The sequence below is a fragment of the Hesperophylax consimilis genome, chromosome 2, assembly GCF_061612785.1.
Source record: "Hesperophylax consimilis isolate HC1 chromosome 2, BYU_Hcon_1.0, whole genome shotgun sequence".
Lineage (NCBI taxonomy): Eukaryota > Metazoa > Arthropoda > Insecta > Trichoptera > Limnephilidae > Hesperophylax > Hesperophylax consimilis.
Window position 1 is genome coordinate 2810409 of NC_142837.1, and position 17346 is coordinate 2827754.

The window sequence follows — 17346 nt, forward strand, 5'->3', positions numbered from 1 at the left end:
ATTGTAAGTTTAGGTACTGTGAACAGATGTAATTTCCTTTCATTGATTTAAAGAAAATAAAACTGCATAGAAAATATATCAATGCAAGATTTTGACCCCACTGCAATTTGAATAAACAATATTTTTTCTATTCCTTTTACATCAAATATAAAACATGTCTTAGCTCCCCTCGGTCAGGCGGTACTGATTTTAAATTCAATTTCAAGTTATTACTTAAATATGAATAAGACAAAACAAAGCAATAAAATTGATTAGCATTTGAAACTATCGATATATCAACTCTAGATGTGGTGTGTCTTACAAATTCTGTCGAACAATTCAGCCAAATAATGCTTAAATTCATGAATAAACTTCCCATCTCATTTTGTCGCCTCTCTTCAAAAGTACAATATCTTGGACAAATTTGGTCCTTGTAGAACAAAAAAAGGAAAAAAACAATGCTTTTTTCGATCTTTGGACTGCAAAATAGATAATTTTGGTTTTGGTGCCGTTTTTAACATACACACAACTTTGTTTATCTTTGGTTAAAATCTAAATTATCTCTTACGGAAAACAACAAAATCAGCACACTTCATCATATTTCATTTTCTACTTCGATCACAGTTCATAAGCACGTCAAGCAGTCTTTTATGTACATACACTTTCCGATAAAATCAAATAAATGATTGCAACTTATTTTACACTTGTTGGATCACTTCTGCACAAAATTCATCACTACATACAAAATTTTTTTGTAAAAATTTTATTTTCATCAATAGGATGTTATTGGAATTGTGTTTCACATTAATTCAAACAATAGGAAGATTTTGGAAATAGGTTTCACATGAATTGAATGAGCACTATGTGCACTTACTACCTGAATATCTGTATAATTTATTCTTAAAATCATAATATTTTAAGACTATTTTGAAAACCATTATGAAAGATTTAAAAGTAAAAAAATATCATGGATAGTCTGTTGTAATACTAATGTTTGTGTATGTTAATTTGTTTGTTAGCACCTTCAAATTATTAATTTAAATAATATATCCAATCAAGGATGCCTTAATGTAATTTAAACGGCTTTCTTTTCCATTTAAATGGAATATTCCCATATTGTAATATGTTTCCATTGGGTTAGTAACTCTACGAGTTGAACGTTATAATATCGTTCTTGTTGAATACTTGTTGGTCTATAAATATTGATTCTTTGAATATTTTCTGAAGAAATAAACTGCAGCTACATTTGGTACTGAGGTTATAGTTTTAACCGTATCCAGGAATTCTGAATATTTACCTTTGGTATTACAGTTGTAGTTTTAACCGGGTCCAGAATTTCTGGATATTTATCTCTGGTATTACAGTTATAGTTTTAACCGTATCCAGGAATTCTGGATATTTACCTCTGGTATTACAGTTGTAGTTTTAACCAGGTCCAGAATTTCTGGATATTTATCTCTGGTATTACAGTTATAGTTTTAACCGTATCCAGGAATTCTGGATATTTACCTCTGGTATTACAGTTGTAGTTTTAACCAGGTCCAGAATTTCTGGATATTTATCTCTGGTATTAAAGTTATAGTTTTAAACGTGTCCAGGAATTCTAGATATTTAGCTATGGTATGACAGTTATAGTTTTAAATTTGTCCAGGACTTTCAGAAAAGGTACTGATTTGGCACTTCCCGTTTTCTGGTGACAAAGATTAAGGGACGGTTAGGTAGAGTAAGCAATTAGAAATAAAAATAGGCTATATGTCCGAACAACGCTGGAAGATATTTTTGGCGGTATGTATAGTTTTTGTCACATTTTTAATTTAATTCAGTCAAGATCTCTTAATGCTATTTTTGGAAAATCTTTACAAAATTCTTCCAATTTATTCCTAACATGCAATGAAACAATAAAATATTCCATTCACAAAATTTGCTCTACTTATTTTATCATAAATGTTAGACTTACATAGAAGTTATTTACACGTGTTTTATAAACATTTTTAATTAAAGAATAGTAGACATTCATTGAATTATTACCTAATGTATTTTTCATACGAATATCATTATGAACTTAAAACATCAACTTTTTGTATAATATCACAAAACTATAAAGCTTGCAGTTATTCCAATTACCCTTAATCGGGGATTACTTTAATTTATTTACATAATATTAGTATGATAGTTATTCAATCTAAATAAATTGTAAACGGTATTAAAAAATTGCTTTACCTACTAAAAAACAACAAAAATCTTTCTCGTGTTTTATTATTTAAAAATTACAGCAAAGGGGAAATCATCCTGCCTTAAGTACATGAACACGATTTTCACAATATTTTGGGATAGTTACCTAAGAAGGTAGGTGATTATAAAAAATAAAGATTGAAAAAAAGTAAAAAAATAAAGTTCCATGGTAATTTAATCATAAAATTGACATTTCATGTGTGTAACCTTTACAAACTTTTTTTAAAAGTTTAGTCCAATTTTTGAAAATATTTGATGTTGAAAATTATACTAAAATTCTTAAATTAGTTTAATTTATAGCACGGCATTAAAAATTGTGAAATTAATATTGTTAGATACATATTTTTAAATTTTTTTAAAGTTTGGTTTCTGTGAACAGATATAATTTTCTATCTTCGATTTAAAGAAAAAAAATTGCTTAGAAAATGTATCAATGCAAGATTTTGAAACCAATGCGATTTGTGTAGACAATATTTTTTCTATTACTTTCACATCAAATATATAACATGTTTTAGCTCCTTTGGGTCAATAGTAATCTTTAATTCAATTTCAACATAATACTTTTATATTTATAAGACAAAGCAAAGCATTCAATTTGATAAGCTGTTGAAATCATCGATATATCAACTCTATATTTGGCATGTTTTACAAATTCTGTCGAATTAATTGGCCCAATAGCATTATATCTTGAGAGACAAATTTGGTCCTTGCAGACCAACAAAAGTTAAAAAAGTAATTAGTTTTTTGATCTCTGGACTGCAAAATATATAAAGTTGTTTTCGGTGCTGTTTTTAACATCCACACGACTTTGTTTGGTTGAAATCTAAATTATGTATTTGTTACGGAAAACAACAAAATCAGCACACTTCACAATTTATCATTTTCTACTTTGATTGTTGGATAACTTCTGCCAATAGTGCTCTCAACACAGGATTTCACAGAGTACACAGTACCCGTAATAATAATTTTATTTTTCAAAGAGGAATAAATAAATAAAAAGAAAGATTACATAAAAAAATTCAGTGGTGTAAAATTCCATTCTAATATGAGCATAAATCATCTAAACATACACACAATTTTACAAATATCGTTAAATGGGTACATACATATATTAGATTAATTTTATTTTTAACAATATGATGGTATTGGAATTGGGTTTCATATGTTTTATAACATTAGGATTGTATTGGAAATGGGTTTCACATGAATTAAAGCAGCACTATGTGCATTTACTACATAAATACCTGTATTATACTCATTGTTAAAAGATACTACGTCCATAACATCACGCGATGTGAATTATTAAAATTATTAAAACTACAATGACTCAACCAAAAATAAAAAATACTTCCAGAACTAAATAATAATATTATTTAATTCGATTTATATTGAATTAAAAAAAATAATTGAATTGAGTTCTACGAATTAAAAACAAAAACTATACATAATTTAAAACACACTATAAAAGTAAAAAAAAACGGTCAAACCATAAACTAATACATCAATGGGTCAAACCCTTTATAATTCAGTATTCGAATGATAATTTATTCTTAAAATCATAAAATTTTAATACTATCCTGAAATCCATTGTGAACGATTTAATAGTAAAAAAAAACATGGATAGTCTTTTGTAGTATTAAGGTTTGTGTATGTTAAAATATCATGGACAGTCTTTTGTAGTACATATTAATGTTTGTGTATGTTAAAATATCATGGATAGTCTTTTGTAGTATTAATGTTTGTGTATGTTAAAATATCATGGATAGTCTTTTGTAGTATTAATGTTTGTGTATGTTAATATATCGTAGATAGTCTTTTGTAGTATTAATGTTTGTATATGTTAAAATATCATGGATAGTCTTTTGTATGATTAATGTTTGTGTATGTTAAAATATCATGGATAGTCTTTTGTAGTATTAATGTTTGTGTATGTTAAAATATCATGGATAGTCTTTTGTAGTATTAATGTTTGTGCATGTTAAAATATCATGGATAGTCTTTTGTAGTATTGATGTTTGTGTATGTTAAAATATCATGGATAGTCTTTTGTAGTATTAATGTTTGTGTATGTTAAAACATCATGAATAGTCTTTTGTAGTATTAATGTTTGTGTATGTTAAAAATTTTGTAATGCTCTCTGAAGTTATCAATTACTGGAAATTATTATTGAGTGTCTGATTTAGTCGAATGATTTGTTAACTTTCTTTTGGCGTTGAATAGATATACCCATTTGTATTGATTTTATGAATATTTTCTTGCGTTAAATTGTATTTAACACTTGAATTGAGATATTTATTTCAAAACTTCTGACCTTGAATAATTTTCAAATTTTTAAATATTGAATTGCTTAATATTGTGTTGTCGAATGTCTTCTTATGTCTTTTGATGTCGAATTATCACAATATATTGAAATATCGAATATGATAGTAAATAGCCTTCATAAATCGAATACTTTTGAATTAAACTATTGAATAACTTCCGATATTGAATCATCTCCAGCGGTTGACTATTATATATTTTAAAGATTCTTCTGATGTTGAATAACTTTCGGCAGGTGAATATTTAAACATTGAGTTGTTGATTGACTTTTACCATTGAATAGCAGCTTAATGTATTTTCATGGATTCGTAGAATGATTTTTGAGTAAGGAAATGTTGATATTATTGAGATGTTGAGTGCCTGCTGAGAAATCTTAGTAGATGAAAATTTTTGTATTGAGTTGTTGAATGACTTCTTGCGTTAATAATCTTCGGCAGTACTAGTTGGGAAGGCCCTGCGCCAGTATACCTAGGCTGATGACCAGCACACCGTCCATGTGTTTCCACCACCTGCCTGGGATAGAAGATGCGGAGTTCGTGCCCTTCTGCGTAGCGGCTGGGTGGTCATCTGTTGAAACAGGACAAACATATATAAACGTTACAAGAATCGAACACTTGACAGTGGATTAACATAGGACAGTAAAATAAACCTGTTATCATTTCAATGGAAGAATTGCAATACTTCTAAGTAACATAGTTAATTTTTGAAACGAACTAAAATTAAACTTGTTTCACACCAATAAACTTACGGCCAAAACATACCAGGAATAGGCTGGTAGGCGAGACATTCAGTTATAATCGGACAGATTGTGGTCTATTTTTTTCTATTATTCGATGCTTGTCATTGAAACAGTTTTAAAAATTAAAATTATAATGCATTTCAAATATAGATCCCGGGCGTGAGTATTATGGTAATTTTTATCACACTTATATGATTTAACCCATATTTCGCTGACGGTTCAAAAACGCACCATCCTGGTTGCTTGGTCATATTTTGATAACTTGATAAGGATTCACCGTTATTCTTTCAGGTATTTATAGAAAAGGTTTGACTTTACCGTTAGAACTAAACAAGTAGAAATATATTTGCTTCAGTCGCATTGTAGACGCCCCCAAAGTCGGACAAAATACGACACTCAGGTAAGCAATTTTTAAATAATTATTATATTTAACATATGACTAAAATTCTTAATATATTCTAGCATTTTTTAATACAGAATTGACTCATATTTAATAATTTGAGCACTTTAAAAAAAATAAAAATTTCAAAAGTACTCATTTTACATAGTTTATTTTAGTGGTGCATTAATGCACCGTCAGCGAAATACGGGGGTAAAAACCTTGGCATTATTTTATTCATAATTACCGGCATCAATCGCTAATACTGTGTTTTTTCTTCTGAATAGGATGAATCCAAATGACTTTTTTACCGCACAAGAGGCTGCTGACTTTATCACAGAGAATTGGAATGTCAACGATGAAGACGGTGAAGAAAATATTCCAGATGTGGTCGTTTTACCACCTGAAGTCGCCGAAGTTACTGATGAAGAGGATTTTGATGACAATGATTTACATGAAGACGCTGCATTTAGCCATACTTTCGGAGATACGGCAGGAACTTTGGAAGTCCACTCCGAGAGGCTGATGAGTGAACCTTCAACAACTCCATCCCAACCCCAACCATCAACATCTTCGTCATCAATGCCAAGGGAAATGCGTTGGAAGAAATCGAAACCTAGTTATTCGCGAGTGCCAAACAACGTTGAGAATAGAAGCGTCGAAGATGTGAAAAGAAAATTAGTATGTAAATCTTGTACCGAGTTCTTTACTTTACCGAGGACATTACAAATCCTTTTGTAAGGTCATGCATGACCAGACAAACCTATCGTGACGTCAAGAGTAATTTACATTTGGCTGACAATTTAAATATCAATACGACTGACAAACTTTATAAAGTTAGACCATATTTATCCTAGTTGAATAAAAATTTTAAACAGTTCGGAATTGTAAGGCATGCGCTGTCAATAGACGAACAAATGATCCCTTATAGAGGAAAACATTTGTGTAAAATGTATATTCATGGCAAGCCAATCAAATTTGGATATAAGTCGTGGACATTGGCTTCTGCAGATGGATATATTTATGCATTTGATATATATACGGGAAAAAACAAAGTGTCGTCAAATACTAATAATTTGGGTATGGGAGGCAACGTTGTGAAGGATCTAACTGGGCGTTAGATGAAAAGATAGTGCTGTAGTTACAGTGGCATCTAATTTTGATAACGTAGAGCCCATTAAAAACGTATCGAGGTATTCAAATATTAAAAAAAAGATATATAAATGTCACTCAACCCAGCGCTCTTACTCAGTATAATCGTTTTATGGGAGGTGTTGATTTAGCGGAAAATTTCGTTTCAAACTATAGAATAAGGGTTCGTGGTAAAAAGTGGTGGTGGGCAATATTCTCCAACTTCTGTGATGTGGCACTTTGTAATGCATGGAAACTATACCAAATGGTTCATCCAGAAGAAAATATGAGCCTTTTGAATTTTAGAAGAAGTGTGGCCACCGCTCTCATGAAGTCGTCAAAAGTAAATTCTTCTTCTATTGGCAGACCCAGTAGATTTGCGACAACATCGAGGTCAAGTATAACAGGGAGTAGTCATTTTTTAAATAAGGGGAAAAATAGAAAAAGATGTCGCATATGTCATTCACACACATATTTTATGTGTCCAGAGTGTAATGTGGCACTGCACCATAAATGTAACGAATTATACCATACCGGAAAATAGTGTTTATTATAATATTTGTGTATGCTAATTTCTTATTATGTCTTTTAGAAAGGTGCACTTTCCTACCTATATATACAATATCTTTAATTTTAGTTAATATTAGTAATATGATTAATAAATGAAGAGAAATAAATCCACTTTCAAATAAACTTGTTTGGTTTCATACATTTACTTTTTACCCCCCTATTTCGCTGACGGTGCGAAAACGCACCACCTCATATTTTTGTAAGTATAAGTTTTTTCATTTTTTAAATTTTTTTATTTTCTTAATTGTGTGTTTATATACCACATATCCAAATTTCATCAAAATCTGACCACGGGAACTGATAGCGGCGAAATATGGGTTAATGATTGAACATAATATTAAGGCAGTCAATTAAAATACAAATAATGAAGTAAAATATAAATAAACAAAAAAATAACATACAATGTGACATTTTCTTTAGGTTTTAAACCAAATAAAAAAAGGTTCTTTCAAAAAAATATATATGTTGGGTTTTTTGCGGAGTAAGAAACACAAACAAGAGCATGAATATATGGCATTGAAAATGTTGTATGAAATGCAGTTAGAATTGGAAGTTCACAAATCAATCGTTGTAAAGTAAAAATCGGTAAAAATCAGAAACGGGATAAAATTCTGTCTAAGAATAAATGTAATAATAATAATAATGTAATATCTTCTCTTTTTTTGTAACAAAAAGATATAATGATATTCTCACTGGGATTTCCCGTGCTGAGGAGTGAGGATTTTATTTTCATATAATTAAAATTTAGTAGTACCTATGGATTAATATAAAGTCATTTTAAATATATTGAATAGTGTTTTTTCTGAAATAATTATAAATGTATTACCTATGACCCTTTAAGACTAATATTTTTAATGGGGCAGATCTACTTTGACAATGCTCTCATTATATGAACACCATACATCAAACACATTAGCTAACAAAATCAAGTAGTTTCTATATATGCGAACTTTATGGCCTTTGATAAAGTATGTCATAAAATTCTCCAAGTTAAACTAGATTTTTTTTATCTGGTTTGCTAGCTATCTATCTAAGAGAGTTCTTCTCGTAAAAATAGTTCGTTCCTTTCCAACCAATTTATAGCTGCCAGTGGTGTAACGCAAGGACCTTATTTAGGCCCGATTTTATTTTTACCGTTGAAGAACGTTATTAACAATATATTTGATACAAATATTTATGTGTTTCTTTTTGCAAACGGTTTAAAAATATTCAAAATATCTGGAGCCGTTAAACATAATTATTCGTAGCACGGGATCGCCGATTGTGTGTGCATTAGTTCTTCTTTAAAAGTGAGTTGTAGTTAATTAATTCATTGAAAATTCTTCCCAAATGCGGGCCCCGCTGGACATTGATTTACGAAAGAATCGTCAAACCTGGTCAGTGCAGATATCTTGCGATTACTTTGTGTGTTGGTTAGGGCAGCACGATTCCTACCGAATCACAAGTCTCCCTAGAACAGCGAGATGATATAATGCCTTTCTCTGCCCCAATTACGGTGACGCAACCTACAGCGTCATCGTAAATTGTATTTGTGTACAACATAACATTAACAGGCCACATTGGTGTTCTCTTAACAAACTTAATGTAAACATAAGTAAGTGTCACTCAATAAGCAAAACAAACACTAGAAAAAGAAAAAAAACAACGTTCCTTCCGTGAATTTTATTAATTTAAAAAAATATATAATTACGTCGATTTTTCCCCAAATATTTTCAGTGCCATTTGAGAAAGTTAGACAGCAAACATGGTTCATTATAATAAGGACCACCTAGGACAGTGGGTCGTCTCATACAACATTCCGTATTTGTATGAAGGAGTAAGCGTATCTTGTCATCTCAGTAACCGTGATGTAAAATTTAGTATTTGACGCAACTTTTAAATGAGAAAACACAACCTGGTACCATCGTGTATTTTGTTCATGCACACACAGGTTTTATTTTAAAATTGAAAACGTTTGAAATAAGAATTTACTGGAAATATAAAAATGTGTCTTACTTACCACATTTTATCATAACTTTGTGAGACAATAACAAGTTTGATTTATTGTAATGTTATTGCTTACTCAAATTGCATCATGCAAATACAAAATGAGCAGTGAATCTGGATTTGAAAGATAAACAACCATCGGAGAAAAACTTGCATGGTAAAAAATTTTTAACCGATTTTAATTTTCATAATAAACAAGAGCGTAAGTATAAATTAATAATTTAAAATATAACAACACGTCGAGATGACAAGGTACGTGTTTTGTCTGAAAAACGGGTTGAGGCTACTTTACAAAACAAGTGAAGCCTTTTTTATGTGAAACCGAACAAGTTCCGCACGTTACCGCACCAGTTCCAACTGATCACAACCGTCTGGAGCCAGTGAGACTATATAACCCCTAATTGGGGTATGTTGTGAGACTGAAGGAATAGGGGATGGGAAAGAAATTAGGAAGGGAAGGTGTTTAAAATCTTAAAAAATACCCAAACACAGTTTTAAAAACGTCCAAAAATAAATTTCCATTGTTTTTAAAAAATATTATTTTTTGCAATTAAAATTAGTGCCATTAACTCTTAAACCCTACCTGGGGTTCTGGAGTACCCCCTTGGTGTTTAAAATATCAAAAATTTTAACAATATTGCACTGTTGCAAAAATCGCACTAGCTAATCTACTCTCGATAATTGGCGCGTAAGTACGTCAGTAAGCCGTGACCACCCGGCAAGTGCAGTCGCGTCAACAGGTGTTCCGGGGTACCCCAGTACCCCGTGGTAGGAATAGTGTTAGTTCTTCCTTCCAGTTATACTTGAATTACTGATGTTGTTTTTCGACATCTCTGTGGTAAGTTTACACATTATTTATGATTTACTTTACTTTGTGATAATGGTTAGAGTACAGTGTTGATAGGAAGGGAGCCTGCACCCAATAACGAGACATTCATGGACTAATAATAATGTGTTGTGAATGTAATGACAGTGTATGCAGTGTAATGAGGTGTCTGTATTGTTTTCAGATATGGCATCCCAGACTGGAACCAGACGGTTCACGTCTATACCCACAGCCAAGAAGTTACTGGAAAAAGGGATACAATTAGTTGGAACTATAAAGAAGAATAAACGAGAAATTCCTCCTGTTTTCTTGGACACTAAAAATCGAGAGAGATGCACATCAATGTTTGCCTACGACGGACCTCTCATACTTTTATCGTATTGTCCTCTGAAGTCAGCTAAGAATAAAGTTGTAATCATATTGTCAACCATGCATGATAGTCCTGACAAGGATAATGAAGTAAACCTTCCAGAAATAATACATTTCTATAATAAAACCAAATGCGGGGTGGATGTGTTCGACCAACTTTGTAAGAAGTACTCTACGTCCAGGAAGACCAAAAAGTGGCCCATGTGTCTCTTCTACGGGTTGCTAAATGCCGTTGATGTCAACTCTTGGGTCTTATTCAAGCTGTCAACTAACATTTATAAAGAGAAAATAACCAAGCGGCGTGAATTTATTAAGAGTTTGTCAATGGCACTCATAAAGCCTCATATGAGAGCAAAATTACAATGGCCAAGTTTACCCCGGGATATCAGAGAAACTTCACTATAAATATTTAGTCTTGAATATTCATAGTGAAGATCATAGACCGGTCCTTGATAATCTCAAACCTGGTCGCTGCTGCTTTTGTCCGCGCACAAAGGACAGAAAATCGATCTCTCTGTAACACTTGTCGCCGCCATATTTGTGTTGACCATCAATACAAAATTTGTCCTTCGTGTAGCGACAAAAATGTATATTAGTTTTTATTTATAAATTTTATTGTCTTTTTTAATTACTTTGTCATAATAAAAATAATATTTAAAAAAAATAACAAACACTTTTATTTTATTTTTTTTTGCGCGGGGTACTACAGTCCCCGTGGTAGGAATAATTACATTCCCAGAGTGGTAGGGTTTAAGAGTTAAGTAAATATATTCCCAGATTGGATATCGTCTAAAAACAAATATTTATTTATTATTTTGTACTATATTTTTAAAAAACCCACATGCATTTGTCACTCTAAATACGAGCATAATACCCTGGATCAACGGCACTGCAGCCCGCCAAACTGGCAACTAGAACAACAACATCGAGGGCCAACAAAATAAAATGAAAGTGGCTATTGGACAATGAAAACCACGGGCCTTATCGTCCGCCCTTCTATTAGTGCCAAACAATGTGTACTATTGGTACAGGGATGCAAAACCATTGCAGAAATTTTAACCCTGTGTTTATCTTAACTACTTTTTTAACTAAAGAAGGCACAATATTTCATGAGATTTCTAATTACTTCATCTCCGAAGTAGTAACCTTAAAATAATAAATTATTTTCATCAATAATGAAGCATGCTTCATGCTTTGAAATCGTGATGGTTTTTGCATGATTGCCTGTCTTTAATGGCAAAGTTTCGAATGACTATTTGAATTAAGAACCTCATTTTTATTTTGCACATTCAATAGAATCTGCCTTCTTTTCTTAACTCATTTTCACTCTCTAGTAAGTTTCAGACCCGAGTGAAACTTACAATAAATGGATGTTTCATACTTTACTAGGTTTTGCTTTAAATCTTTAATCGACAAAAGCAATCAAAATCCACACTTAAAAATGCGTTCTATTGTACTGAAAAAGACAAAAAACAAAAACATTTTATATTTATTATAACAAAAGTATTTGTAAATGTGCATGTAAATGTTATTTGTATATAATTTTTTTTGTTTTGACAGTTTTAGGCTCTGATAAAGAACTAAAAGTAAAAGTAAATGTTTGAACTTAATTCATAATGTGCAAACGTTAAAAAAAAGCCCCCGAATACCAAAGTCCCAAATACGTTCAGCGGAATGTGAAATCTTTTGTCCTCATAAAGTGAAGATTAAAAAAATTGCTCCAACGATATTCGAGAAACAAAGGTTGACAATTTTCGCCTTTGTGGTTTGCCTGAAATCCCGTTACCAAAACCGAACTAATCTTAATTTCATTGCGGTGATTATGCAACTAATTCAAGCTTCAGAAGCTACTTCAGGTACCTATTTTAAAACATATGCATGTAATACTCGCACACGCTACAGGACTTGAATCAATCTATACAATTCGAAGGCATAGAAAACACTTAGGCCCGGTATATCAGTGAGTCTGAATCCTCGCTATGGGCGACATTCCTCGCGCAAATTTAAGCCGGCTAAATCAGGCGCTTAAGTCTTGGTAAGCCGCAGAATAGTTCCCTCTTACATAAATACATATTTTGACATTACGTGTACGTAAGTAATTACGTACTCCAATCATTACCGAAATATAGGTAAATTGCATAATTTTATCAGTATGGACTGTTTCATTCAGTCGTTTCATTTCAGACATTTTCAAAATGATTCGTAAACTTGACCGCCTAAAACCTACCCATAACTTAAGAGCATAGATATTCCATTCACGCAGCCTAGAAAATCAACTTTCCTCCAATAAAATCGCAGCCAATAAATGTAATACTACTGATTTCTAGGCTTCCGACCTATATACGGATTATTTTTCAAGCCGCGCTAAGCTCCACATTCCAACCAAGCCGAACTTTAAATCAAGCGATATACCGAGCTTTAATACGACTACACACTACGACTACATTGTTCATTGTTTCATTCAGTCGTTTCATTTCAGACATTTTCAAACTGACTCTTGACATGGCCCGACTCGAGTATTTCTTCGGGCGTCCCCGACTTCTGCTACCATACTCGCTTTAAAATTAAGCGTTACATAAAAAATATTGTAAGGTATCTCGTTTATACGAATTTATAGTATAAACGAGAGAATAAATTTAAAAACATATACTTTAAAACGAAAATGAATAGATGTATTTAAATGTATATACATGTGCATGATTTTTTTTTAATATTCACTGTCTGTAATCGAACTTCAACATAAACATTTAAAGACAATATACCGACCATTTACAGTACTAATTTTTAAAATAACGGTCAACAATTTACGTGTAATATAATTCACTTAAAACATAGGACCCATAAAAAATCATGGATATTCAGAATTCTCGAAAAATCAGATCCTTCTATAAAAGGCAATAAAAAAAATAATATTTCATATATGAAAAAATTGAAAGATTTAAATTTTACGCAATACGCATTTGATATTTATTGTTATTAAATTAATCAATAAGAGTTGTGTGATTTCACATACCTTGTCTCACTGTTCCGGACCGTTTGGAGCCAGTGAGACAAGGGCATCCCCAATTGGTATGTTGTGAGGCTGAAAGTAGGAAGGCCCTCCTAAAAATAGAAGGAGATGGGGAAGAGGAAGGTGGGGAAGTAGCCGGCTATTCAGATCTGGTCACTAAACACGGATAAACCATTTCAAGCAACGTTTCAGTTCTGAATGGTTGTCTTACACCAGGGCATTATTGAGAGTATCTTCCACTCTGAAACGTGCCGCAAATATACTACAAATATTATTTTTTAAGTAGTAATTTGCGAGAAAATTAATTAATCAAAAAAAAAACTTGTGCACGCCAGAATAATAACCCGCGACCTCCGTCTTGCTAGTCGAGAACCTTGCCCCTCGACAACGAAGGCCGTTATATTCAGAGAAAAAACTCTAGAGTTCATTTTCCGGAGTTACTGACTGATAGATGGTGTACCGGACAGCAGATGGATATCCCTAAATAATTATTAAATAATCAAGAAAATGAATATTTGTCTGATGTCACATATTTTACGATGGCGACTCCTTTGAGGCTTGTCTCGTACGATGATAAGATTTTTAATCACCGCACACGTGTCATATCGCCAGTTCAAGGATGAATTACTCGCACGAAAAACTGTGGGACCTTAGTAATTAATTCTCGGCGCTGTGACGCCTTATCATATTTCTGTTTAGATATAACAATAATTGCTCCACATTAACACGTGTAGAATTTGCTGAAGTCGAACCCAATAAATACGCAAACAACTGGCCCAACCAGTCAGTTGTCCGACGACATTCGCGAAGTTGTGTTTCATTGCAAATCCTTACCCAAGGTACCCCGAGAGGAAACCGGCATTTACAGTCGATGTCACTGGCGTAGATGTCCAGTACAGATGGAGTCACAAGTCACAACCGAAGTTAGAATTATATCGACTCTTATTCATAAATGACCGTACTGTCGAACATAAATTACACCTTCGGTAGGTGTATCGCTAACATAATATTGTAAAGAATAAAAAAGGCAACTATAAAAATTATCAACTATTTCGTCAGCGATGGCAGAAGCAAGAAAAGCAAAAACTTTATTAAATTATTTTACGACTTTATGTCCGGGTTAAATCTTCCCCATAGGAAAAACTAAATTCTTGCACAAACTTTTCCACAAATAATCATTTAGTGAAATGCAAGTTCATTATATAAGCATAATAAATACAAAACAATGCAAGAACAACACGTCAACTCACCAGAGATCAAATATGAAAATAATTCACCGACTCCAGATATTTTCATGTCAGAGGGTTTGGCTTCGTAGAACTCCTAACTGGACCGATAAATCCTATTGATCCTTCAAAATATATATTAAAAAAATATCTCGTAATCCTATATGTATTTAAAATGACTGATTTTTGAATTTTTATATATAAATTCTTTGACAGATCTAATACACCTAAATTTTGAATGAGATAGCTAGGTATAATGCCAGTAGTCGAAATAATTATTTACTTTTTTATTATTCAATTATATTACTATTCCATTTTTAAATTCTGCTGTTTACTTATTATAAAACGTGACAGTTGTTTCTAAAAACAAATGGCTTTCCACAAAATGCCACTATCGACGTATGAGTAAAATTATTAATGTTTATTAATTTATAAACCTTTAAAGTATCCACACTTATTGCATTGTTTAAACTTAACTAAAGGTCGTTAGAGGCAGGTATTTTAATATCAATAATTTGGATAAATTAAACCAAAAAAAAAGAAATTACACTATTTTCAACAAATTAAGCTCATACATGCTGTTCTCGTTCAATTGAGAAAAGAATTAGAGATGTTTTTATATAGCGAAGTTAACCCATTACCTCCATGACGATGTCTATAGGCATCAAAAAAATAGATGAAAAGTATGGTTTTTTTCACTATGAATAAAGCTAAATCCAACCATATTGTTATGCAGCATTTACAGATTGGTATGTTAGCTTTCAATAATTAACATTTTTTAATAAATTTGATTAATTATTCTATTTTTCATATATTTTTTTACTATAGCCCTAAAAATAGACCCATTTTGAAAAAAAAAAATTAATTTAAAACGGAAAAAAATAAAAAATGTGTGAATCACATATTGTTATCAAAAGATGAAATAGTCGACAACACTGTTTCAACATAGTATTATATGCATTTGATGACCGCTGGATGTCACTGAAATCAGGTGATGCCTGCGCGCAACGTTTGGAGGTTAGCTGTGACAGTGTTTTCATATGTTTTTGGTTAGCTTGCCTTCAAATAATACGGTTTTGTTGTGTTTTCATGGGTGATTTTTATTAAAAATAATAGTTAGTCTGCAGTTTTCGGATATTTTTAAACAGAGAATGTTGATGAACAGACGGACGAAGAGCTGATTGAAAATGATTTGATGGCATATCACGACTTGACTGGCATCAGCCTTCGACATCCTCTGGTGCGAGTCGTAATACCTTGCGAATATCTATTTCAAATGCACCATCAGCCAAAAATCAAAACTACAGTAAACTGTTGCATTCCTGAACCGCTGAATGTGGTGCATACAGATATGTACGAAAAGTTGAAGTCTTATAATGCTTTCTAAGTGTTTTCATTATTCTTTGATGACGAAGTGATTCAGTTTATTCTTGAGAGTATGATCAAATACGCTCGATTTAAAACCAATACCAAATTCCAGTGAGATATATACTAGACTTGGGAAGAGTCGAAAGCGAACTTATGATGACCAACAGATAAACAAAAATGTTCTGTACTCACATTTATTCATCGTTATTGGCAGTTAAATAAAAAATTCCTACCATGCATCTGATTTATACAATGCGAATGATAATTTTTGTGATTGATAATGTTTATACAATATGTTTTCATGTACCTTGTTTATATGTTTCTTGATTATGTATATTATATTATATGTACCTTGATTATGTAAATTAATACACAGCACAGTAACAGCGATCAAATTAAGAAACCCACCTAATATTTTTCTTATATTGTAACTATAAATTGAATTAATCCAATATGTTATCATGTACCCTGATACAGTGTTCCTTAATTGCATATTATTACATGTACCTTGATAAAATTTATCAGGTGTTTTCATAAAAAAAACTAATATTCGGGTGTACAAATATGTCTGAAAAAGTTTTTATTTTGATTACTTTGATAAATATATATGTATATAGACTATATTACTAGCGTAACTATTAATGTAAAGTATGGAAATATAATTCATAACAGCAGCGTGTACAAATGTTAACTAAACCAGGCAATTTGTCTGTCCTAAAACGGGAAAATTTCCTAGTTGGACAGCCAAAGCTTCCTTAATATGTATGTAATTATTTGTATCTAATAAATAAATAAAAATATACGAATTTAAAGCGTTTTCTTGGTTTCTGTGTTGACCGGCTACAATACATTGCCATCTACCACAGATTATTATTCGTCTGACCCGACCTTGGGTGTAAGCGTCATCAAAAAAGGAACCGACGTCCACATTTCGAGCTTATAAAGCGCTAGATACATTTTTGCGCTAACAAAAATCTAGATATAACCGACAGAATGGCTAAGGTATAGTAGCCATAACATAAACTTTTTATATTTAGTATTCTTCGACTAACGTTCCATCTTTATTTGTAGGTTCGTCCATTGTTTAACATGCTATACGTGAAATATCTTCAATTTGGTGTTTTTGCACACAAACTTTCCATCGACGAGCAAATGGTACCATATTTCAGTCGACATTATTGCAAGATGTACATTAAGAATAAGCCAATCAAA

The 17346-nt window shown here is 31.8% G+C and overlaps 1 protein-coding gene across 1 annotated transcript in view; it reads right to left on the bottom strand.

The window, feature by feature from the left end:
- Positions 1 to 4969: 4969 nt before the first annotated feature.
- LOC149425623 (zwei Ig domain protein zig-8-like) overlaps positions 4970 to 17346 on the bottom strand; it is a 168910-nt gene continuing 156533 nt past the window's right edge. Inside the window, exon 8 of the mRNA XM_089645893.1 lies at positions 4970 to 5097. Coding sequence (XP_089502019.1) covers positions 4970 to 5097 — 128 coding nt within the window. The remainder of the gene's footprint in view (positions 5098 to 17346) is intronic.